The sequence below is a fragment of the Dipodomys ordii genome, unplaced genomic scaffold, assembly GCF_000151885.1.
Source record: "Dipodomys ordii isolate 6190 unplaced genomic scaffold, Dord_2.0 Scaffold50, whole genome shotgun sequence".
Taxonomy (NCBI): domain Eukaryota; kingdom Metazoa; phylum Chordata; class Mammalia; order Rodentia; family Heteromyidae; genus Dipodomys; species Dipodomys ordii.
Window position 1 is genome coordinate 1,425,674 of NW_012267266.1, and position 26,914 is coordinate 1,452,587.

At 40.2% G+C, this 26,914-nt stretch overlaps 1 protein-coding gene across 2 annotated transcripts in view; it reads right to left on the bottom strand.

Annotated features, from left to right (window-relative positions):
- Positions 1–26,914, bottom strand: part of Ndfip1 (Nedd4 family interacting protein 1) — a 113,271-nt gene that overhangs the window by 18,829 nt on the left and 67,528 nt on the right. Inside the window, exons 1-2 of one of the 2 annotated variants that reach the window (XM_013020402.1) lie at positions 23,713–23,978; positions 2,306–2,393 (exon numbers count right to left, since the gene is read on the bottom strand). In XM_013020402.1, the coding sequence (XP_012875856.1) occupies positions 2,306–2,393; positions 23,713–23,775 (151 nt within the window). In that variant the 5' untranslated portion in view covers positions 23,776–23,978. Of the gene's footprint in view, positions 1–2,305; positions 2,394–23,712; positions 23,979–26,914 lie in introns of those variants that run through there. The other variant, XM_013020403.1, reaches the window with a different exon arrangement.

Here is a 26,914-nt window from a genome sequence, read left to right on the forward strand (position 1 = left end):
TGACTATATCCAAGAGACAATCCTTAGACCTGTATTCCAGCAACAGTTTGCTTTTACTCAGGCCACAGCAGAGAAAGCCAAGAAAAAGTGAAGGGGCAGCATGTTGGCAGAAACAGGACAAACCTTCTGGAGACAGCGGAATGGTGGATATGAAAACTGAGCTAGCACTACACATCTCAATGAATAAAGGCATCTTTGTAAATCTTTGAATGAGATATCTACCACAGACTACTGCTAGTTGTAATCCCTAAGTCATAAAGAAAAAAAAAGAGGATAAGATGTAAGTGAATGAGGCAGAGTAAGTGAATAAGGCAGAGAAGTATTTGAAAAAAAAAATTCTGTTGCCATGGTTGAAAGTTTTACAACTATAGATGATAGGAACTCAAGATACTACTCAGGGAAAATATTATATTACATGCTAATGGATCTAGCTAGCAAAGATTTAAAAAAAAATAACCTCTTTATCGGGGCTGGCAAGGTGGCTCATTGGTAGAGTGCTTGCCTTGCATGTATGAAGCCCTGGGTTTGATTCCTCAGTACCACGTAAGCAGAAAAAGTTGCAAGTGACACTGTGGCTCAATTGGTAGAGCACTAGCCTTGAGCTGAAGAGCTGAGGGACAGTACCCAGGCCCAGAGTTCAGGTACCATGACTGGCAAAAACAAAAAACAAAAAAACTCTTTATCATTAATAAATTAGGAAATCATTTTTTTAAGTACTGGGATTTGAACTCAGGGCACTTAAGTTATCCCCTTAGCCAATTTAATTTTTGTTACTTTTCAAATAAGGTCTTATTTTTCAAATAAGATCAAAAGCCATCCTCCTATTTACACTGCCCACATAGCTGGAATGACAGGTACATACTACCATGCTTGAAACTTTTAGCCCAGGCTGACCTTGACATATAATCACTCATGGCAGGTATAAGCCAACATGTCTGATAGAAAATCCAAATTCTTACTAATGAGTTGTAGTTTTCACTTAGTATATTCAATGGAAGGCCAGTATTTATGGTCTGGCCAAAGAGAAAGTAAACTGTGATTTATTTTCCAAGTCTTAGTGTTCAAGTGTTTTGTTTCCTGTGCTAGAGATCAACCCCAGGGCCTTACTTGCTAGAAAACTTTTTGTTTTAGATTCTAGGAGATGACCTAGAATTTTTCCAAAATCTCATTTATATTAGCAGAGTTGGTTTCAGGTACTCCTAATAAAGCAATTATAACCAGCACAGGGAGACAGAAATATAAGGAGACAAATAGCAGAGTTCAGATAAACAGAGGCCAAAATGGAGGTAAAACTGACCAGTCTTCCACTTAATTATAATGGCAGCCTCAGACAAAGACTATCAATAGGTTCTCTCTCTTTATCAGTGGACACAAGCTGTCTTGGAAAGGATCTGGAGGCTGTTAGGAATCTACAGCAACAAATAATTGCTTCAACTTCCCTGTTTATCCTGGAAGCAGGCTAAGTTCAGTAGTGGCATATAGCCACTCAGAGGGTATGGAAGAAGTTCTACGCAAACTGGTTAACTTTGAGGAAACTCTAGTGATTAAGAGTTACTCTGCTGATATTACTTTCTTCTTCCTCATCCCTTCTACACATATTCATGAAAACCCAAGATACAATCTGACAGAAAGTAAGAAGAAAAGACTGGCCAAGGAAGTTTAATCTATGAGGAACAGGATTAAAGTGTTGGGAGATTATTTTTTAGTTAAAAATTTATAAGCATCTCTTGGCACAGTGGTATATACCTATAGTTTCAGCTACTCAGAAAGTGAGGCAAGAGGACAAGTTTGAAGACAGTTGTGGCTATAGAGAGTTTCTGTCTTGAAATGAAAAATAAAAAGGGCTTAGCTCTGTGGTAGAACACTTTGCCTAGCATGTTTAAAAACTCTGGGTTCAATTTCTATTCACTTTTCCTACCACATTGCTGGTTATAGGTACCAGGGTCATAAATGGCAAAACATCAAAAAGAGAAACTATAAAAAGGAAAGATCAAGTCATCATCCAGTTCATGAATTTCAATTTCCTTACCACTGCATCAGCTGGAATGAAACTGACCTCTATAAAAAGTCACACAGAAGCCGGGTGCCCATGGTGGTCCTAGCTACTCAGGAGAGGCTGAGATCTGAGGACTATGGTGCAAAGGCAGTCTGAGCTGCCTTTTATCTGTTTTCCAGATCAAAAGAGCAACAGGTAAAATATGATCAAAGACAATTTATGGAAGCTGATGTGAAGGCAAATACCAATAAACATGTGCAAGCCCATCAGTGCTAGCTAAAGAGTTCAGTGATCACCTGTCCTGCTTACCTGCACTCTCTGAAGAGATGCTGCTGTAAGGTGGAGGAGCATCACCTGCAGCCTGTTCAGGTTCTCCAGGTTCTTCTTCATTCTGCAACTAAACAAAAATTTCCAATCTTAACGCATGTAAAAAAGACAATCAGAAAGATACGAATGTGAAAACTAGAACAGCCTTTATAGAAAGTTTTTTGGCAGTGTGTTTTGGAAGTCTTCAGTTGCATAAATTCTGTTTTAAAAAACCCTATTCCCAAGAAGTTATTCTATGGAAATAACCAGACAAAAAGAAAAAAATAGATACAAATGGTAGTGAAAGCTGGATGTTGTGGCACACAGCTGTAATCCCAAGCAGTTGGGAGGCTGTGGATCTAGAATTAAAGGCCAGTCTGGGCTACATAAAATGTAATTTGGCTTAAAAAATAAATAATTCATAAATAAGTAAACAAAAAAATGAAAAAATACATATATTCTAAGGTGAAACAGCAAATTTTGCGATCAGCATGTATCATATACTTTCCATTTTAACAAGACATAAAACGGAAAGATGATCTAGAATGATAGATATCTACAATTCAACACTGTTCTCTAGACAATGGAGGAGGTATAAGGGAATGTTTATATTCATATGTGTATTCTAATTTTCATTTCTGTAAGGAATATTTATCATTTATAAATAATCTGTTAGGACAAAGTGAAATTATTGGTAAATCAACACTTATATACAGAATTCTGTGCACACACAAAAACTAAATCAGAAATCATTAAGTTTTACAAGCCTAAGGTTTGAACCTGTCAATACACCTTCCTCTTGCTTAGCCCAGCAACTTTCTCAGTGGCACATCTTTAATTATTTCATGCTGCTTCCTTTTTTTGGGCCTTGGAAATGCTAGCAGAGTCTTCTGGCACAAGTTCCAAGCCCCTTTAGTTTAAACAGCTGACACTGAAAAGTTATGTATGCCTGCTATTGATGTTATGGGCAGTCAAGTCAAGTCACTGCCATGAAACAAAGACATATTTCATTTTTCCAGTGTGACAATGGACCCTGGACCCTATTGGTTTAAAAGTTGAAGTGGTGGTGAATGGGAGTCTGTAATCTTTAAAGAATAGTTACTGATGTAACCAATTTAAGGATCTGATCCCAGATTCAGTATTATCATAATTATTCAGAGGAACTTGTAAAATACACACCATCTTGAAACCATGGGGTTGCAAAGATCCTATCATGAACAGGACAACAGAGGGCCTGATGGGTCATAATAGAAACTACAGCTCCCTAATCCATTAAGTTTCAACTGACCATCTGAATTTCCAAATCTCTTGGCTATTCAAAACCAGATGCCCACAAATGTTTTCTGGTTAATATTGCAAACCTTCAACTTCAAGTGAATTCTTGTACCATACTCTCATCAGCAACCCACCAGGCGAGGGCACATATTCTGAATGTAGCAATCTAATCTTAAATTACTCCTAAAACAACTGAATTGTAACCTAAGGCAGTTTTTTCTGTAAATGAAAGCATATGGGATAAACAGCTACATGAAATTCAAATGTTCCTGGGACACCTTAAAAAGGACATTCTTAGCCTCTTCACAACAATCAAAGGAAGATGGGGGGGTTTGCGGGGTGGGGGACGAGGGAGAGATGAAAAGTTGGCAGCAAGAAAGAAGCAAAAGTGAATTTTTAAACCTAGCTTGACATTTTTAACCTCTTTCATATTTCCAGAGTTTGATCAAAGCCTCTACATAACACAGGTTTCAGAAAGGAAGCTTTGCAATTCTAAGAAATACAGACATTCAAAGAATAAAGAGGTAAAGAGGTATTCTATGCCAGTATCTGTAAGATAGGCTGCTTGTCTCCTAGCAACCTGGAAATTCAAATTTGATCAGTTCAGATCAAATTCTGTTACCACAGTAACAGATAACAGAGAAAAGAAATTCCAACCTTCTCAGAAACCCCGGTTTGCTGTTTGATGAGGGAAAAAGTAACATTACCGGAAAAAGAATTCACTTTAAAATCATTTAAGTATATTCTGACTGCCCACAAAAAGAAAAAGAAAAAAAATAAAGGAAAACCAAATGAATTTTTTTAAAACATCTATCTTAACCAGGGAGGCTCCACATACAACGATGATCCCAAGACCTCGAAATATACTTTCTGCTCTGCCTTATTTCTACAACACTAGAATAAGGCAGCTTTCTCCATTAAGCCTACTTTTGTAAATTCGAAGTCATTCTTTATGTATCTAATAATCATTTCACATTCAGGACCTAAAAAAAAAAATTGAGGGGCTGGGAAGGTGGCTCAGTGGTAGAGTGCTTGCCTTGCATGCATGAAGCCCTGGGTTTAATTCCTCAGCACCACGTAATCAGAGGAAGCCGGATGTGGCGCTGTGTCAAATGGTTGAGCGCTAGCCTTGAGCTGAAGAGCTGAGAGACAGCACCCAGGCCCAGAGTTCAGGCCCCCACGACTGGCAAAAAAAAATTGAATCAATACCTAAATTCTAGCTTTAAATGTTATTTACTGCTTTTAAATCTAAAGTCAACTTTTAAAACTTTTTCCTTAAAATGCAATTTTTAAATCTCTCATTACCAGCCCACTACTTTTACATATACTAAATTCTGCCAGATGAGACAATATAATTACCAGGCAGTAAACAAGCACATTTCTTTAGGGAAACAACTGAGTATTCCTCTGCCACTGACAAACAGAAAGAAAGTTTGTGAAGACTGCAATTTTTTTTACTGTAAATAAACCAATTAAAGCCGGGTACCAGTGGTTCACACCTGTAATCCTAGCTACTAAGGAGGCTGAGATCTGAGGATCACGGTTCAAAGCCAGACCACCAGAAAGTCCGTGAGACTCTTATCTCTAATAAACCACCAGAAAATTTGTATGTGGCACTGTGGCTCAAGTGGTAGAGCACTACTAGCCTTGAGCTGAAGAGCTCAGGGACAGTGCCCAGGCCCAGAGTTCAAGCCCCACAACTGACCCAAAAAAAATCCAATTCACATTCAAGAATAATATCCTACTCATTTGTTATAAATTAGCAGTGCTATTTTACATAGTTCTTATAAAATGAAGAGAGAACTGATAGTAAAAGACTGATACATTTAAAAAATGGACTAAGAGGGACTGGAAAGGTGGCTCAGGGGTAGAGTACTTGCCTCGCATGCACGAGGCCCTGAGTTCAATTCCTTAGTACCACATAAGCAGAAAAAGCCAGAAGTGGAGCTATGGCTCAAGTGATAGAGCGCTAGTCTTGAGCTGAAGAGCTGAGGGACAGCGCACAGGCCAAATTCAGGCCCTATGACCGACAAAAAAAAAAAAAAAGGGCTAGGAAACTTAGGAAATTGCAACCTCTCTGTACCACTACTTAGTAATAAAATGCGTAAAAGACTTGAGTGGGCATTTCTCCAAAAACGATACATAAATGAACAGTAGAAAATGCTCAAAACCATTAAATCATCAGGGCTCAAAATCATGAGGGAAAACCATGAGTTATTACTTCACACCTACTAAATGGCTAAAATAAAAAGGACAAATAGTAACAAGTGCTGCTATATACATGGTGAGGATAAGAAAACTAACAGGCTGTTGGTTGGAATGTAGACAATATAGCTACTATAGAAAAACTTGGAGGCTCTCAAACTGTCTAAGCATTTCTACTTCCAGATTACCAAGAAAAGCTGAAAAACATACTGACATAAAAATCTGTACATGAATGTTCACAGCAGCAATTATTCATAAAAACCAAAATATTCCCCAGTTTACAAACTCCATGTGGTATATCCATACAGTGAAGTATTATTTAATTAGAAAAGAATAAATTGATACATGCTACAAAACAGATGAACTTTGAAAACATTATACTAAGTTAAAGAGGCCTAAGGGGCACGGTTCAATTGGTAAAGTGCCTACCTAGCAAATGTGGTCCTGAGTTTAAACTTCTACCAAAAATAAATAGAAAGTCTATTGCTGAAGTGGTACAGTGGCCTGCCTAGCAAGCATGAAACTCTGAATTCAAACTCTGGTATGACAAGAAAAGAGGAGATAAAGAAGCCATTAATAAAACACCAAATATTTTATGTTTTCATTTATTTAAAAAAAATTGCCAGGGGTTCTAAGACATGGCTCACTTGGCTGACTGATAGCCAATGAGCAAAAGTGGCAGGTAAGAGTTTGAGTTCTGTTCTTGGACCTAAGAAAAAAAGGGGGAAAAATGGCAAATAAAAAAGTCAAATACCTCCTTCAAGGGGCTACAGAAGAGTGTGAAAGAGAGTAGCTGAAGTCTGCTAAAAGTTACTTCTTTGGGGGATGATTTTTAAAAAAATGTTTTGAAGCCGGGCTCACATCTGTAATCCTAGCTACTAAGGAGGTTGAGATCTGAGGATTGCAGTTCAATGCCAGCCTGGGCAGGAAAGTCCCTGAGACTCTTTTCTCATTTAACCACCAGAAAACCAGAAGTGGCACTGTGGCTCAAGTGGTAGAGTGCTAGAGAGCTCAGGGACAGCGCCCAGGCCCACAGTTCAAGCCCCACAACCGACAAAAAAAAGTTTTGAAATTAGACAGTGGTAATTTCTACATTTTGTAGAAACAATAAAAATTAATGTACATTTTTAAAGTAAACATCATATGAATTTTATCTTAAAAGAATAGCTTTCTATTTTTGTTTTCCAAATTTGTATTATATAAACTTTACGACGAAAATGCTACATTAACCTCCAAACTACTATAATCTTGTTAATCCAATATCAATGTCCCTCAATGCAAAGGACTGGGTTCTCATCCCATAGATATTCCTAGAGCTTACCACAGCAAGATGAAAGAGATGGAAATGACCAAGAAACACACTGAGCTGCAAACTAATCAGGTAAACAAGGATTTCGTTCATTTTGCCCTTTCCTAAAGGGAAAAATAGCATCAAAAGGTAGTTTGGCTAATATCTTATTCTAAGAGTTATCCCCAATATTCTTCTCTGCCCCCGCCAAAGGAGTCAAAAGTAAAGATCCTTATAAATCACATCATTTTTTTTCTACCTCAGGAGCTACAATAGAGATGAGCACAGTGGAATATACCTATAATTCCAGCTACTCAGGAGGCAGAGGCAGGATAATACAACTTTTGAGGCCAGCTTGTGCCTGAGGGCATTGGCTCAAATGATAAGAGTTCTTGCCTGGCTTTTGTGACCCTCTCATGCCAGAAGGAAAATCCTCTTAATATCAAAATTGAAAACAATTAAAAATAAAAATTCACCAAAGCAAGTAATTAGAATAATGATTTTTAAAGACAATGTAGTGACAGATGAAGACATCATTCTAATACTGCAGTAAATCTCCTTAGAAAGGCCATCCATTTGTAAAGCTCTCTATTTACAGATTTTTGGTTTGGCAAAAGATAAAATAGTCTCAGAAGCGATGTAAGTCCTTAGCTATGTGAACTGTGATCACCAGTTTGATGTTTTTCATAACTAGTATTTTTTACTATGGGTCCAAGTAATGAGAGAAAAGAAGGTGTCAACACCATGAGCACTCCTCTAAGAAACCAAGTAACTGTCAGAAATCAGTCCTTATCTACAAAAGGACCAACCACCCATAGCCATGGTACAAACATTTGAGAGGCATCAGGTATTTGTCAAGAACCTGACAGCCTTTGGGACCCATTGGTGGCTTTACCAAGACTTGGTCAAACAAATGGTCCCCTGGTCCCAGTGGTTTATGACACCCAGCTTTGGTAAATCTGCAGCCAAGAACGTAATGGATTAAGAGCTTGCCCTCAGAGGGTTAGTTGGAGAAATGAGGGGAACAGTCAATCCATGAGATAAAAACAGGTTTCTCTGACCTAAAATATAGTATCTTTTAAAAAAACAACATCAGAACAATTTAGAAAAACCAATCCGGGCTGGGAAGGTGGCTCAGTGGTACAGTGCTTGCCTTGCATGCATGAGGCCCTGGGTTCGATTCCTCAGCACCACATAAACAGAAGAAGCCAGAAGTGGTGCTGTGGCTCTCAAGTGGTAGAGTGTTAGCCTTGAGCTGAAGAGCTGAGGGACAGTGCCCAGGCCCTGAGTTCAAGACCCACAACCAACAAAAATAAAAAATAAATTCATGTCTTTACACTGTCCTGAATCTTAACTCTTTTCCATTTGATCCAATATAAAAGTCATGCTCAGTTCAGATCTCTAGGCAATATGGAGAAACAAAATGGAAGTCCAAATTGAGACTAAGCACCTAGCTTGTTGCCTTTGAATTTGACTGGATAATTGTTTATAGAATAAAAAATACTAGAAATAATAGCTAGATTCATTTAAAGTAATTTACATAACATTTAATGCATAATTTAAATGTGAGGAGGTAAGTACATTCTATTTTTAAAACCACCTATACAGCTTTCTTTTTTTTGGGGGGAGGGGGTGGTGGTTCTGGTCGTGGGGCCTGAACTCTGGGCCTGGGCGCTGTCCCTCAGCTCTTCAGCTCAAGGCCAGTGCACCACCACTTGAGCCATAGCACCGCTTCCGGCTTTTTTTATTTTATTTTCTGCTATGTGGTGCTGAGGAATTGAACCCAGGGAGGGCCTCATGCATGCAAGGCAAGCGCTTTAGCACTGAGCTACTTTCCCAGCCCCACCTATTCAGCTTTCTATTAGGAGATGCTAAAATTCTAACAAAATAGAAATATGGAAACAAAAACAAGCTCCTAATTATTCCCTATTTAAAGGTATACAAATACAACAGAGCATGAATTACACCAGCACTGTTCAAGAATTCTTTTCGATTTCAAGAACAATATTAAAAGTTATCTGTCCTGATTACTCATACTAGAACGGAAAGGTCTCTTGACTTGGTATAGAAAACATTCCAGCCTCCATTAAGATTTATAGACACAGGAGCTGGGAAGGTGGCTCAGTGACAGCGCTTGCCCCGCATGCATGAGGCCCTCAGTTCAATTCCTCAGCACCACATAAGTGGCACTGTGGCTCAAGCAGTAGAACGCTAGTCTTGAGCTGAAAAGCTGAGGGACAGCACCCAGGCCCAGAGTTCAGGCCTCACGACCAGACCCCCCCCCCAAAAAAGAGAAAGATTTATAGACACAGACACGTATATACACACGGACTCATTAAGATCAATATATTTAAGATACACATAACATATACACATGTATGCTTAGATCTTAACACTAAAGTAAATTGTACATAATGTTATAAATGGCATTAACTCTTTTAAAACAAAGCCAATCAAATGTAGAGTTTTGTTAAACTCCAAGCCTATCAATATACTTAAGTTTGTTGATTTGTGCAAGCTGTATGAAAAAGAACTTTCAAGCCCCACAATCAACAAAGAGAGAGAGAGAAAGAGAGAGAGAGAGAGAGAGAGAGAGAGAGAAGAAAAAGAACTGTCCTATATATCCTAAAATGGAAAGTCTATTAATACAGATATGTGACCTGCAGGAGTGGGATCAAATGTGAATAGGCTGGTTAAGCTTTTCATACCTTCCTGCCTTTTCTTCTTCCACAGCCCATAACCACCTTCTTCATGGGGTCACAACTTCCAGTATTTAATCCAATAACTTTTACCATATACTGTTATATGTCAAAATCAGACTAATTTTCTTTACTGTTTTGTCATTTTTCCCTTAATGTCTTAAAGAACATTTTTACTTTTTCATTAATTTACTACAAAGTTTGATTGTACTTTTAGCTTTAACAATATGGCTGATATTTTTAGAGGTTTAAAAGTTAATTCAAACAGCAGAACATCAGCAGGAAAAGCTGAGTAAGAGTGCAGGAAACCCCAGTTGTTGGCACTAATTAAATAGTAATTCAATGATATTTTTTGCTTCATGTAAAATAAGTAGGACCAACATTTGTTATTAAGGACTAGTTTGTTCATTTAATCTATTGGCAAAGTACTATACCTATATACAATTGTACTAAATAACCAAAAGTGGTTCTTGAGTACAGTAAATGGATCCTTTTGAGCTATGCTTGTTTTTCATATATCTAAGTTCTTTTTGGTGCCAGTACTGGGCTTGAACTCCTAAGCACTTTCCCTGAGCTATTTTTGTTCAAGACCACTACTCTACCACTTGAGCCATGGGCTCTACTTCTGGCTTTTTTTGGGTAGTTTGACTTTCCTAGCTGGGCCGGCTTCTAACCACAATCCTTTTAGGATTATAGCAGTGAACCACCGGTGCCATGCATATCTAAATTCCTTACCCTCTGGTCAGCTGAGTGTATGGATTATCACAGCTAAAATATTTTTATCAAAAAGAATGCATGTGGGCTGGAAAGGTGGCTCAGTGGTAGAGCGCTTGCCTTGCATGCATGAGGCCCTGGGTTCGATTCCTCAGCACCACATAAGCAAAAAAAAAAAAAAAGCCGGAAGTGGCACTGTGGCTCAAGTGGTAGAGCGCCAGCCTTGAGCTGAAGAGCTGAGGAACAGTGCCCAGGCCCAAAGGTCAGGCCCCACAACCAGACCCAAAAAAAACAAAAAAACAAAAACAAAAAAAGAATGCATGTCCATCTTCCTGTAGAAAGCACATATGTTTATCTTTAAAAGTGGGTACCCTTGTCGGGCGCTGGTGGCTCATGCCTATAATCCTAGCTGCTCAGGAGATCTAAGGATCATGGTTCAAAGCCAGCTGGGGCAGGAAAGTCCATTAGATTCTTATCTCCAATTAACCACCAGGAAACCAGAAGTGGAGCTGTGGCTCAAGGGGTAGAGTGCTCACCTTGAGCTGAAGAGCTCAGAATCAGGGCCCAGGCCCAGAATTCAAGCACACAAAAAACAAAGACAAAAACTTTAGATGATCATGGTGACTCTCACCTGTAATCCAAGCACTTAGGAGGCAGAGGCAAAATGTTCACAAGTTTAAAGCCAACCTGGTTATAGATAAGCTCAATTAACCAGTAAAAAGCAAAGCCAGCTGCTGGTGGCTCACACCTTGTAATTCTAACTACTTAGGAGGTTAAGGTCTGAGGATGGTGGTTTGAAGCCAGCCCAGGGAAAAAGGTCCCTGAGATTTTCTGTCTCCAATTAACCACCCAAATGCTGCAAGCAGAGCTGTGAGAGAGCCAGCCTAGAGCAAAAAAAAAAAAAAAAGCTAAGGGAAGTGCCCAGTGACTACAAAATGTGTGACAAAAAGGGAATCTATTGTGATCAAAGAAAACCTAATCTAAATGGGGGCAGAGGGAAGACAAACTAACATTAGGGATAAAAGGAACAGAGTGTGCTCCAGGTAGAGGAAGAGAGGTAGTCTTCCAAAGACAGATTCATACTAGGAATTAACTACAAATTAAAACAAATTATGACAGTCAACTCCTTTCCCTGAGTCATGTCATTCTCATTACCTCCCCAGCCCCCAATCCATCCCCACACAACTCTACCCCTGCTCCATCTACATCTTACCATCCTTAAAGCCAGGCTCAAGTTCATCTCAGAAGCTTTCCTAAAAATCTCTAGAACCGAGTGATCTCTTCCTCCTCTATATCCAACCCCAAATGATGCCTTTAAGTTAGTAACTCATTCTCTAAATTGATCAGTATAACACTAAATCATACCATAATCCATTCTCATTGACTAGAATCATTCAACAGGTACTTAGTAATGATTTAATGTATACATAAAACTGTTCTGAGCCGGGCACTGGTGGCTCAGGCCTGTAATCCTAGCTACTCAGGAGGCTGAGATCTGAGGATTGCAGTTTGAAGCCATCTGAGGAGTAAAGACCATGAGACTTTATCTCCCACTAACCACCAGAAAAATGGAAGTAGCACTGTGACCCAAGTGGCAGAATGCTCGCCTTGAGCTGAAGAGCTCAGGGACAGTGCTCAGGCTCAGAGTCTAAGCACCATGACCGACAAAGAAACAAACCAACAAACAAAAACGGTTCTGAGTTTTCTACTGCTAAAGATAGGTTAAGAGAAACAAGTGATAGTCCACTGGAAATTAATACACTTAGAAGGCTTTATTGTACATACTTTAGAATTCCCATATATTTAACAAATAGGCACTGCTTAAATGTCTCTTTTGCATTATGAGTGATCCATAAGATGAAGACATTTTAGAGACCAATATTATATACAATTTTTTTGTTGTTTTCTGTTGGTGATGGGGCTTAAACTCTAGGCCTGTGTACTGTCCCTGAGCTCTTTAGCCCAAGGCTAGTGCTCTACCACTTGAGCCACAGCGCTACTTCCAAGCCTTTTTGTTTATATGAGGAATCGGAACCCAGGGCCTCATGTATGGGAGCAAGCACTCTATCACTGAGCCACCTTTCCAGCCCCCAATATATACAAATTTTTAAAATAAAAAATATTTTGTAATTCCAGGGGCTGGGAAGGTGGCTCAGTGGTAGAGCGTTTGCCTTGCATGCCTGAGGCCCTGGGTTCGTTTCCTCAGCACCACATAAGCAAAAAGAAAAAAGCCGGAAGTGGTGCTGTGGTTGGAGTGGTAGAGGGCTAACCTTGAGCTGAAGAGCTGAGGGACAGCGCCCAGGCCCAGAGTTCAGGCCCCACGACCGGACTCCCCCCCAAAAAAAATTTTGTAATTCCAGGACTAAAGAGGTAAGGTCAAGACTATCACCAATTCAAGGCCAGCCTGGGCCACATAGCAAGGCTCTATCTCAAAAAGAAAAAATGTCATGCTTATTTATATATTCCAAAATGACTATAACGTTTTTACAATAATGAAAACAGTCAAGAGGAATTTAAATTTTTTTCTTGATTAGTAAAATTTACAAGTTTACAATAAGAAAAATACAAAAAAAATAGAATAAAAGTACCATAACTCCTTCTAAACTTTTAGAGTTTATATACTTCCATTTAACAGATGGTGGAATCTTCCATCACCAAATATTTTTATCATGTCAATGTAGTATTAAAAATAAGAATGTATTTTTTAAGAGGGAAAAAAAAACCTCATTTCTTAGAAAGTTTTAAAAATTTAAACTACATTAACTAGGAGCAATGAGTGTGACTGGCATATGATTACACCAACCTGCTAAAAGAAAAAAATATCAGTTAAAATGTACTACCTAGTAATTGTTGAGATCCTTTTAAGCATTATTATATATCCTCATTAAATGTAAAATGTTAAATAATGGCATTTAGACTATATTAACTCTATCTAAAATGGGGAAAAAGGTATTTTCATCTTTCAAAGAATAGTAGATGCTAATAACATACACCAATGATTACCTTTCATGTTCAACAGAATGGAGGCATAGCTCAAGCAGCACAACACTAAGAATTCACTCTAGTATCAATACCAAAATATGAAGTAAAATAAAATACAACATCTGAAAATGCAATGCAACCACACAAAAGTGTTGAAAATGATCTTTTTGTGAGTGTGTGTGGTCTGTGTGCATGTACATGTACATGTGCATACCAGTACTAGGCCTTAAATTCAGAGCTTATGTTCTTGTTCAGCTAGCTTGCTCAAGGCTGGCCCTAGACAAATACAGTCATGCATAATCTGGGTATACTCAGGAGGCTGAGATCCAAAGGACTGAATATAGAAGCAATGATCCCTCCCCCCTCCCTTCTCCCTCCTCTTCCTCCTTCCTCCCTCCTTCTCTCCCTCTCTCACTTTATCTCCCCCCCCCCCCTCTGTTGGTCACAGAGCTTGAACTCTGGGCCTGAATGCTATCTCTCAGCTCTTCAGCTAAAGGTGATGCTCTACCACTTGAGCCATAGTGCCACTTCCGATTTTCTGAGTGGTTCACTGGAGGTTAAGAGTCTCACGGACTTTCCTGCCCAGTCTGACTTTGAACCATGATCCTCAGATCTCAGCCTCCTGAGTAGCTAGGATTACAGGCTAAGCCACCAGGTACCTAGCAGCAATGATCTCTTGTCAATCAATATAAAATCCCCACCACAGTAGATGACCTTCTAGCCTTACTTAATGCTGTTCGAAATGTAACTGGCAGGTTTTCTAAACCTCTTAAATTTAGTTGGTAAGAAGACTAGAAATTAGAAGCCTTTAACTCCCATTTCCTGTTTGGGGAGCAGGAAATGTTTCTCTTTCTCTATTTCTCCCTACATTAATGCTGTCATGCTAAAATACGCTGTTATGCTAAAATAAATCTTTGCTAAAACTTTACCTTAAAAAAGAAAGAATAAGCCAGGTGCTAGTGGCTCACCCCCGTAATCCTAGCTACTCAGGAGGCTGAGATCTGAGGATCACGGCTCAAAGCCAGCCCGGGCAGGACAGTCCTTAAGACTATTTCCAATTAACCACCAGATAACTGGAATTGGCGCCATGGCTCAAGTGATAGAACGCTCACCTTGAGCTGAAGAGCTGAGGGACAGTGCTCTGGCTCTGAGTTTAAGCCCCACAACTGATAAACAAAAGTTAAAAATCCATGCAGGGGACTGGGAATTCCCAAGATGGTATGCAGAATGTGACAAACAATACAATTGTATCACAAATGTGTGAAACCACATCCCTGAAGCTACAGGGCAAAGGTGCTAAGTAACTTCTAGAAATTAATACTCTGTAACTGTAGATACAGCCTCCAAAGAATAAGACTGTTGCCCACATGTGTATGGGTTAGCAATGCTGATACTACTACATGTGAATATTAGAACTAAAGAATTAAGTAAACAGATGCCAGATGGTAGAAGACACATCTCTTACTGATGGGAGTGAGGGAAGAAGGGGAAATACTCCATGTGGTAATAGGTTGATCAGAGCTGTAGATATTGGCATGAAGTTATCTCTTCAGGGATAATTTATATAAGAGTTATGGGGCTGGGAGTGCTTATCATATGAGACTCAGGTTCAATCCCCTACATGGAAAAAGAGAAGGGAGAAAGAGTAGGGAGAAAACAGAAGGGGAAGGGAGGGAAGAAAGAAAAGAGAGTGAAGGGAAGGGAGGAGAGAAAGAAGAGGGAGGACAGGGGAGGGTAGAGGGAAAGAGAAAGGGAGAAATGTACAGATGTATAGATATACCAAGAGTAACACATCCTCATCTATTTCTTTGCTTTGTCAACTTAGAGGGGAGGAGAAGAGAGTGGAGGGAAAGCAGAAAGGGAGGCACTACAGATTTTTATACCCATGGAAGCACATCATCTATTTCTTTGTTTTGCCAACTTAGGAGGCCTAGAAGCAATAACACCCCAGTAACAAAGAATGCATATCGGTTTTTAATAGCATTTTCCAATTAAAAGAACCAGGCTCCTAGAGGAATGACTAATTCTATACTGATGTAAGAAATATATAAGAAGACTCTACTGTGATACCCAAAAGTACTGAAAATCCTTAAAAAAAAAAAAGTTCATGAACAAATGATGGAGATATGTCAAAGAGAAACAAAGAGTTATGGTAAACAATTATAAATATATTCATATTGGTATGTGTCCATACAGACTTAAATGCAAGATTTAACTAGCTATAAGGTGTTTCTATACTTTTTTTTTTTTTTTGGTCTGGTTGTGGGGCCTGAACTCTGGGCCTGGGCGCTGTCCCTCAGCTCTTCAGCTCAAGGCGGGCGTTCCACTACTTGAGCCATAGCACCACTTCCGGCTTTTTTATTTTCTGTTTATGTGGTGCTGAGGAATCGAACCCAGGGCCTCATGCATGCAAGGCAAGCACTCTACCACTGAGCCACCTTCCCAGCCCGTGTCTATACATTTTCAAATGTTCCAAAAAATACACTTAAAAATATGAAAAGGATCTGGTGTTTATCATGCCCACAGTCCTGGGCTTAAACCACAACAAATAAATAAGCAATTTATTTTATTATTTTTAAAGGAAAAGATAAGAAAGCTAAATAAGAATGACACTTCCAGAGATATAAAAGAGAAATTGAATTTTCCTTTAGAAAAAAAATGTTCTAACTTAATACAAGAATGTATCTATGCATTGTGTATGTATCTATATTTGAGTATGCTTGCTTTATTACTATAGTTGGAGATGACAATACATACTGGACTTGCACATGGTCAGCCACTAGAAAGGATTATAACTAAGAAGTTTGTAAAGTCCAAAAAATTCCATACATGATACTTACCGTCTATCCTACTTGTAACAATGACTGGAGGGTAAAAAGACAAGACCCTCAACATGATATAAATCTCTAATTACAGATTATTGCTTTCTCTAAATAGCCACTGTCCACTTCTACATAAATACAGTTCTGACTAAGCAATTGTACTTAAAGATAACATAAAGAAACCAAAGGAATCATTTTAAGTCTTAAGAGCAAATAAATCAGAGAATATAATTTGAATTTCTTAAAACCTTCTTTTTAAAGTGATTCCCACGGCAGGAGATGTACTACTTAATATATGGGGAAATGTAATGTGAAATTACACATAAGACCTATATTAGGTCCTTTCAGCAAGATTCCTGAGGGAAGCTCAATTTGGGTCTTAGTTTCTGTCCCTATCAAGAAGTCTTGCCCTGTTTCCAGGACATCGATAGAATGATTAAGCCAAATAAATCTCCATAGTAAGGAGTCAGCACTGGGATCAAGAAAGAAAATAAATATGGGTCCATAAGAATCCAGCAGGGCAGGCTGGGAAGGTGGCTCAGTGGTAGAGCGCTTGCCTTGCATGCATGAGGCCCTGGTTTTGATTCCTCAGCACCACATAAGCAGGAAAAAAAAAAGGCTGAAGTGGCGCTGTGGCTCAACTGGTAGAGTGCTAGCCTTGAGCTAAAGAGCTGAGGGACAGCACCCAGGCCCAGAGTTCAGAACCCACAGCCGGATCTGTACAGTATTTTCACAATAAAAGAAAAAAAAGAAAGAAAAAAGAATCCACCAGGGCTACAAAAACTACATGAAGAACAAGGCTTGCCAAGAGTCAACAAATCCAAATGAGTTACAGACTGTGGCTCCAAATACTCACAAACTCTTTCAAAATATGTAACAGACTACAAAAGAGCTCTCATATCTTCCCATGATAATATCTGCTTAATATAGGACAATCCTTTATATTTTAGTCTTCACAAAGAAATACATTTAAGTGAAATACTATCTCTGATAGCTCTAGAATTTGCTTCAAATATGGTAGAAAATCTAAATAAGATTGGTCATTAGAACAAAGGAGGAGGCTACAATGCTTGGGAAGAAATGTACTCTGAGTTTTAGGTCTGTAGACACAGGCATAGTTCATGTGGTTCACATTAGATCATCTAGAATAATGAGAATAAAGCTAGCTTAGCTTTACTTTATGAAGTTGTAAAGAGATTTAAAATGTAGTAAGTTTTAAATCTGAAAATAAGATCAAACACGATCCGATCGAAGGTGTTCGAGTTCATCATTAGTCTTCCAACCTCTCAGGTACCCTATAATTTATCAGGTAAGAACAAAGGTAGTAGAAATGTGAGAACATATTTATCACTCTGCATCTGAAAGGCAGTGAGTTACATCTCGCCTTCCCACTATGTTTCTTAGGTAGCAATGTTTATGATTTTCGAACCTGTACCCATATGTTGTGTAAATAATACAAAACTGTATATTTTTCAAAGGTTTTTTAAACTTTGGGCAATATTCTTTTGTTAAGATGTTAAGGAATAAAAGCTAGAAAAAAAAAAGAAATGTACTCATTATCTTGCCCATGTATTTGTAACCCCTCTGTACAGTATTTTCAAAATAAAAAAATTTTAAAAAAAAGATTGGTCATTAGTTCATAATTGCTAAGTCTAACTGGTTCATTAGATTTATTTCACTGCCCTATTTTTGTATGTGTTTGAAATTCTCATTGAAACAGTTTAAAAAGATAAATATTAGTTAAGAAATAATTCTAGCTGGGTGCTGGGCACCTGCCTGTTATGCTAGCTATTCAGGATGCTGAGATCTAAGGATCACAGTTTCAAAGCCAGCCCAGGCACAAAAGTCTATGAGATTATATCCAATTAACCATCAAGCAGCTGGAAGTGGAGAGTTGTGGCTCAAGAGCTCAGAGACAGCACCCAGGCTGAGTTCAATCCCAGGATCAACACACACACACACACACACAGAGACACACACACACACACACACACACACACACACACACTTCTAAGGCCAAGTGGTATCATACACCTATAATCCCAGCTACTTGAGAGGCTGAAATGGGAAGACCTCAATTTTGAGCCCCGCCCTGGCAATATAAAAAATGAGACCACTGGGGCTGGGAAGGTGGCTTAGGAGTAGAGTGCTTGCCTCCGATTCCTTAGTACCACATACATAGAAAAGGCTGGAAGTGGCACAGTAACTCAAATGGTAGACAGAGCACTAGCCTTGAGCACAGAGAGGTTCAAGGACAGTGTCCAGGCCCTGAGTTCAAACTCCAGGACAGGAAAAAAAAAAAGAGAGAGACCACTCACCTCAAAAAAATAGTAAAAATAATTCTACCCCCACAGCTTAGAGAAATAAACTTACCACACTTAAACTTAATAGAAAAGCCAATTAAAAAACAGACAAAGGATTTGAATAGACATTTCTCCAAAAAAGATAATACAAATAGCCACTGCAATGAAAATATCCTCAACATCACTAATCAATAGTGGAAATCCATACTGCAAAGAGATACCATTTCATACCCATTAGATAGTCACTGCACAGACATGAGCATACTTAATAAGACTGACTACATTAAAAATGGTTGGGCTTGCAGGTTTAGCTTATGCTTAATATGCACAAGGCCCCAGGTTTATCTCCAGTACCAAAAACAAAACAAAGCAAAAAATAAACACAACAACAAAAAAGCAAAAAACAAAACCAAAGATTAATATGGTAAATTTCCTCATAATTCTAAGTAGTTTTCAAAGAAACAATGTACCCATTTTATCTCTCTATAAATAGCCATGTGTGTTTGTGTGTGTATACAAACATTATATAGACCAGGCACAAGTGCCTCAATGCCTGTAATCCTAGCTACTCAGAAGATTGATATCTGAGGATTATGGTTCAAAGCCAGCTCAAGCAGGAAAGTCCAATTGACCACAAAAAGCTGAAGTGGAGTAGTAGAGTGACAACCTTGAGCCAAAAAGCTCAGGGACAAACCTTTTGAGTTCAAGCCCTAGGACCAACACATGCACTCACACACACATACATACACATACACACACACACACGTTATATAAATGATATATATTTAGTAGTTTTAAAACAGAGCCTCACTATATAGTGCTCAGTCTTGTCCTGAACTCACAAATCTCCTGCCTCAGCTATCCCAGTGCTGACATTACAGGCCTGTAATGTGAAGTAATGTAAATTGACTTCTGAAACTAAAAAACAAGTAAGTAAAACAAATGATATAGACATTCTTTGGTCCTTCTCCCATGATCATAATTTCATCTAATACTTAAATATGAATAAAGTTTTACCTATTAAAAGACATGAAATTATTTTCTGATCTAGGAAAATGTTATTATTCTCAGATGTGCTCTCCTGGGGTTGCTTACAAACAGCAGGAAATGAGTTAAGTCCTAACTGAACAGTGTGCAGTTTTCTACCTACGTGGCAGTACTACTGTCCACTTAGATTATATTCAAGATCCAAATATCTCAAAACATCTGGTATAGAGTGGAAAATTTTATGATGTAGGCAAAGATCTATTGCAGGAAGGCAAAGAGGGTCTACTGAGTGCTCCACAAGTTTCTCCACATTGGGTATAGACCTGTCTTGAAACAGTGTTTCCATGTCTGGATACACAAACTCAGTTTCAAAACTGCAAAAAGGAAAAATAGTAAACAAAATCAGAACACAGGGAAACTGTGAGCCCAGTCTTTCCCTTTCCCTTTTCTTTTTGTTTGCACATGGAGGGAGGACCTCTCAGGGGGTAGAATGCAGAACCTGAGACTCTAGCTTGTCTTTCTCCACTCCAAGGCACCTCTCCACTTCTGGCTTTGCTGGAGATAAACAGTCTCTGATTTGTCTCCCTTGGCTGGAGACCCAACCCAGATCCTCAGATTTGTTTCTTCGGTAGCTAGAATTATATAGGTATGAGCCACCAGTGCCCTGTCTAGCCCTTTTGTAAGCTCTGTCACTATGCTAAATTCAAGTTGTACAAATCCATAAAAACCATAAAGACAGCTGGTTTGGCTCAAGCCTGTCTGTAATCCTACCTACTGGAAGGCAGAGGGCTGGGAATCATGGTTGGAGGACAGCCCAGGGAAAATATGTTCTTGAGACTCCCTCTCAACCAATGGCTGAGCACAGTAGAGTATATCCATTACCTCAGCTACACAGGAAGCACAACTAACAGGATCAAAGCCTGGGATGATCTTGGCATAAAGCAAAACCTTACCTCAAAAACAATGCAAAAAAGGGCTGGAGACATGACTCAGGTGGTAAACCAACTGCCTTCCAAGAGGCCCTCAATTAAATCTTAGTACAAAAAATAAATGGAAAAAATCCATTTGCATTATAAATCATACAGCTTTCATTACATTGGCTAGAGGACCAACTCAATTTGATTAATAAGACCCAAGAGAAGTCAGAATAGCCTTTGGAAACAACCTAAGAGTATCATGCTCCCACCAAGTTGCTGGGACAATTCACTAACATTCTATAATTCAAAATCCTTTTAAATATGTATGTGCTCTATAGACAGCAAAAATATTTGATATGGGGCTATGGATATGGCAAAGTGCTTGCCTAGCATGTTTGAGGTCAAGAGTTCAATGTATCTCCAGCACCTAAAAAAAAAAAGAAGAAGAAAGCCAGGCACCTAGCTATTGAAGAGACTGAGACCTGAGGATAGAGGTGTGAAGTTAGCCAGGACAGCAAAATCCACAACACTTAGCTCCAATTAGCCAGCAAAAAGCCAGAAGCAGAAGTATGGCTCAAGTGGTAGAGTACCAGCCTTGAGCAAAAAATCTAAGTGCACAAAGCCCTGAGATCAAGTCCCAGTACCTCATGCATATATATGCACATACACGCACAAAAGAGAGAAAGGGATACAGATGATATACAAACATAATCATGTGAAAAAACAACAGTATTAGAATATGGACCATTTCATTGTATATCCAGACTGAGTGCATTTGCACTATATGTGCAAGAATACACATGTAAATTTGTGAATGCTGATGCTTGACATGATACATACGAATACATGTGCAAAATGTGTCCAAGAACTGCATGTGTATAAAGATGTGCTTAGAAACACGTATAGGTGCTTAACAGAGCATATACACAAATACTGTATGCATCTGCTGGTGCATATCCTGTTTTTGGCAGTGAGTAGGTATGTATGTATATATCCTTATAATCACAACCTAGCCTTGTGACCTTGAGCATGTCCCTGAGCCTCTTTGAGACTTGTCTTCTTCATCCACACTGTGAGAACACACTGACAAAAAGGTTTTGTAAAATGGATGCAAACCACTTAGTGCTGATTGATGCACAGTAAATCAATATGTGTCCCTTATCTTTACACTATGTATACTGATCTAAACTTGTTCATATTTATACAGCTATAAAGTCACAGAATACACATCAAAATATTGACTCTAGTTATCTACGTACAAATTTTTCTACGAAGAATATTTTTTATGTTTTTATTGAAGTTTTTTTTAAGAATAAGATGGCCTCTCTCTGACACACCACAATCTTGCCTAATTAAAATTCATTATGCACTAGACTGGGCATTGAATAATTTTGATACTCTAATAAATTTTCTTATTACCAGCACTCTTATCAGCATTATCCAAGAAGATAGCAGTAGAAGGAAAACCCAAGATGCTTGTTGCCTTATCCAAATCAGGATGAAGATAATGAATCAGATGACACTACAGGACACAGGTGATTTGCAAACACATTGGTGACAGGTGACATGGGATTTGAATTTTATTAAAGCAGAAAAGACTCTTATTAAAGCAGAAAAGAATCTAGAGGGGCTGGAAATGTGGCTTAGTGCTCGCCTAGCATGCATGAAGTCCTGGGTTCGATGCCTCAGTACCACATAAACAACAGAAAGATGGGAAATGGCACTGTGGCTCAAGTGGTAGAATGCTAGCCTTGAGCAAAAGAAGCTCAGAGACAGTGTCCAGACCCCGAGTTCAAGCCTAGGGCTGGCAAAATAATAATAATAATAATAATAATGAAATATATATATATATATATATATATATATATACATGAAATCTAGAGTCTGGTCCAAGGTCATACCAAAATGCACTTATTAGACTCCAGGCTGTTAAGAGATTCGTGGGTTATATCGTTCTGCCACAATTTGGGGAAAATCTCTATGAGACCAAGAAGCCAAATTCTTATTAGTCATTCTGAGCTGGGGGGGGGGGGAGGAAGGGGCCCGGTGACAACACCCAACGAAAGATGGCAAAACAAACCAATAACTGACAGCACCACGGTTAATCTACACGTTTCAATGGTATTGGGTTTTTCCTTGTTTGTAAAATACAGAAAATGTAGCTTATCTAAATCGCGACATTTTAGTTTCATAAAGGCAGGTTGGACATTTGTGTGAAAATTATGCCCAAGGCATTTGAAGCATCACACAACACAGTGATCCGCGGTTCCAATCAACATCAGCTACTACTTGGCTCCATTCCCACAATCACGATGTGTTAGTTTAATATCTTTTAAAAATAACAACCAAAAAAAAAAACCCGAAAACAACAACATCAACAACAAAAATCCTCTGCAGAAGGTCTCCGCAAAAATTCCAAAGAAAAACAGCTACAGACAAGAGAGTAAAAAGCCGGCAGCCCTTTTTTCCCCTGGGGCCTCAATTTCGAGATAATAATGCAATCATCCCCCATACATTTCCTCCCCAGATATGTTATTACATCTCTCAAAACGTCACTTCCAAGGGATTAGAACACTCGCAGGCACACGCCTGGTGGCGTCACCGACGCGCTACATTTTTGGGGCAACACCTCGACCAAACATCGCCTCTTGCAGATCTGCTGCAAACTGCGGGCTCCTCTCGCTTCGTTTTTACTTTTGTCTTGAAAGCGAGGCGTGGGGGAGGGGCGGGCCGGGCCTGACCGAACCGACGCGGCCCAGAAACCCTGAGTAATCGCATCTCGCTGCGGGGGAGCCGTCGCCGCAGCACCAGCGATTTTTATCTTTTCTCTCCACCCAGTTTCCTTTCGCATTTCATTTCCCTCCCCCTTTCTTTTTCCAGTGACATCAAAAAAAAAAAAAAAAAAGCAAAGGTGGGAAGGAGAAAAATAAATGGCCCCAGGTCACTGCCTACTCTGAGCCCAGAGTTCGGACTCGGGGACCCACCCGCCCGGGGAAATGCGGGAAACCAAAGCCGTTTCCACCCGGGATCGCGAGGAGGGCCACTCAGGGTCCGCAGCGGCCTGGAATGGAGGCCGAGGCCACAAGGCCCGGGCCCAGCGCGGCCTGCCAAGCCCCGGGCGTCGAGTTGCCAACAGGCCGGCCTTGTAGAGGTCTGAAACGGCAGGCGGGGCCAGGGTCCGAGCTCTAGGCTGAGGGACGGAACTCGGCGCTGCTCACCTGCTGGTACCGGCTGCCGCAGGCCGGCTCGACCGCCGCCAGCGCCGCCAAAGCCAACGCCATCACACAGCCGGCAGCAGGGGGGGAGCGCGCAGGAACGAGCTGAAGGGACGCGGGCGCTGCGGCCTGGACGCGTAGGGAGGCCCTGAGGGTCGCGCCGCGGGTGGGGTCTCGATGGCCGCCGCCGCCGCTCCGGGACAGACGCTCTCCTCAGGCCGTAAGCACCGCCGCTGCTGCCCAGGCTCCGCCGCGGCCCCTGGGGAGGAGGCGGAGACGACGGACGACGGCGGCGACGCTGCGCGCCGCCCCGCCCCCAACTCGCACCGCCCTGCCCCACCGAGCCGCGCCCTGCGCCGCCGCGGCCACATCACCTCGGCTCCCTCCTCCACCTCAGCTCCCCAGTCGCCCGCCGGCCCGCGGCGCCTGCGGAGGGCAGTAGTCTGGACGCCCGAGCCGGCCACTCCCTGGTATAGCCACAAGATCAAGGTTCTCCTCCACTCCCACCCTCACTGCCATCCTATAGGTCAGGGGTCAGCCAACGACTGGGCGGGGACCACACTCAGCCCCGTCGCCTAGACCAATAGTCTGCAGAAGTCCAGTGTCCACAAATAAAGTTTTATTGGGAACCCAGCTATAGACCCTCGTCGAGGGCCTGCAAATCCTAAGCACTTGCTCCCTGACCTTCTCCCTGAATCCTTCCCAAGGGCGGGTAGTAGCTTCGTGTTTAAACATTCTTTAGTATCTTAACAGCTTAGCCTCTGGGTCCAGAGACTATATTTTCGCAAGAAAACTCTCAGAGGAAGGGATGTGAAAGTCAAAAGCTGATCTCAGGCAGGGACAACAAGAAATGCACAAAGGCCCTGCTGAGAGGTGGGTGGGAGACAGAATGGCCAATTTCTCACCGATGAAACTGTGCCTGGAGAGATTATGCATTTTACCCAGTGACACAGAGCTGGACTGAGGTACATTTGCAGTGCAAGCCTACTAAGCCAGCTTAATGATTACCACACAACTGAACGATAAGCTGGGTGAAGACACAGAGTATTTATCTTTTAAAGCTGTCTTCCACAGTGTCCCGCACATAGTTACAGGGCAGCTCTTCTGTTTCTTTAGATCATATCCAGCCATCTGGAATTGCGTCTAACTACCTGTCCAATGCAGGAGGAAAACCTCAATCTTTGAAGCTTGTTGCATTTCCCATATCTTCTTAATAGTCTCAGTAAGATAATCTTAGCTTCTAATTTTTCAGATCAGTTAAATTTATCTATTAACTTGCCGGTGAACTCAGGGCGTTTAACTTGTCCTGGCAAGCACTCCACCAACATACCTGTTTTGAACCATATTGAAATGTCCCTATAAAGGATCAAACTGAAATCAAGTTTTTTAATGTCTAGATATTTTTCTTTCTAACTTTGAGATCTCTATCACTTTCCAAACTCCAGGTTCTCTCTTGTTCTGTTAGCCTCATATATTCATCAACAAATTCATTCAAGCTGTAAGAGTCTACTTTGCCTCAGTTGTATTTATTTTGCGTTGCTTTTTTTTTTTTCTTGTCAGTTGTGGGGCTTGAACTCTGGGCCTGGGTGCTGTCCCTCAGCTCCTAAGCTAAGGCCAGTGTTCTACCACTTGAGCCACAGTGCCACTTCTGGTTTCCTCAGGGTTTACAGGAGATAAGGGTCTCACAAACTTTCCTGCTTGGGCTAGCTTTAAACTGCAATCCTCAGATCTCAGCCTCCTGAGTAGCTAGAATTACAGGTGTGAGCCACTGGCTCCCGGCTTGCATTGCTGTTTGTGTAGTGTTATACTTGAAAGGCTTGATAGATGGAAGGCAAGAACTCAACCACTAGTCTTCATCCGCAGTCCAGAAAGTCTATACCTTTTAATGTAATAAGGTATTATGAATAAAAAATGCCTTCTATAAGAAAGGGAAAAAAGTCTAATTTGGAATTATTTTTAAAAATCATTGGTGGAAAATAGAAGTTGATCTACTTTATCTAAATTTACATGGAAGAAGGAATAAAAAAATATGTATGTCCTGCCACATATGGCTACTGGAGCATCTTGTTATCTTTCTGCATGTCTATTGCACTGTGGCTTTTTCTGGCAAAGACACTGCTCTCCTTTCTGTCTACTTATTTCCTAAATTGCCTTTTCTTTTGATAGCTATATACTGCTTGCACGTGGACACAAGTCTTTAAATAAAATCCTTTCTTATGGGAATATGTTTCTCAAAAGCAAAAGAAAGCTGATCTACAACTTCCAATATCCTTTTCCTATTCCTTTTCTGATGTCCTCAATCAAAATGTTTTATATTAACAGTAAAGACTTAGAGGGTCTCCTCTCCTCTTCATTTCTCTTTCTTTTCCTCCCTCTATCTCACCCCCTCCCCACTCCCTCTGTCTTCCCCAAATCCTATAATAAATAAATAAATAGAAAGGATTGGTCTGGGTTTAATAAGTGGATAGATTGGAAATTGAAAAATGGAGTAACCATTGCCTAAAGCCTCTAGTTGGCAGGCCAGCTGTACAAGGAAAGGGGAAACTGAATTTCTTGTCCCATGGATCCATGCCTGGTACAAATCAAGCAGACAGGGAAGATAATCAATCCAAGACTGGAAAAATTGCACTGTGACTTCATCTTGAGTTGTTGTCAAGAGAGTTTCCACTGAGAAAGTTATTAATTTCAGACTGCTGCACTTAGAAACTTATTTCCCCACAGAATCACTAATACTTTCCATGTGAAATACTTTTTATGTGAACTGCTGACGCTGAATCATCTGCTCTGAGAGAGAAGGGAAACATTGTAGGCAAGTAAGAACATATCTCGTGTATTGCTTTTTTCCTTGAATTTAGAGAAGAATCTTCTTTCTCACCCTTGACTTGGGCTTTCTTACTCTCAGGTTTGACCTAGGTGGTGCTGTGCTTGGTAACTAATAAGTGTCTGTTAAATCTGTTCAAAGTCCTATTAGTCTAACATCTCATCTGAAATCTTGAATGTCTCAGTTAATCTTTACAGAGCACCAACTAAATTGTATAATTTCTATTGTCTTCCTACTTCTTTAAATTCTCACCATATTACCCTAGGTTTTATTAAAGGCAACACGTAATTTCCTCATATCACAAAGAAAGAAATTATTCACTGGTAATCACTATTGTGGTAGAGCCCCTTTTGGGTCTTGGAATCTAACATAGATCATCTCCTT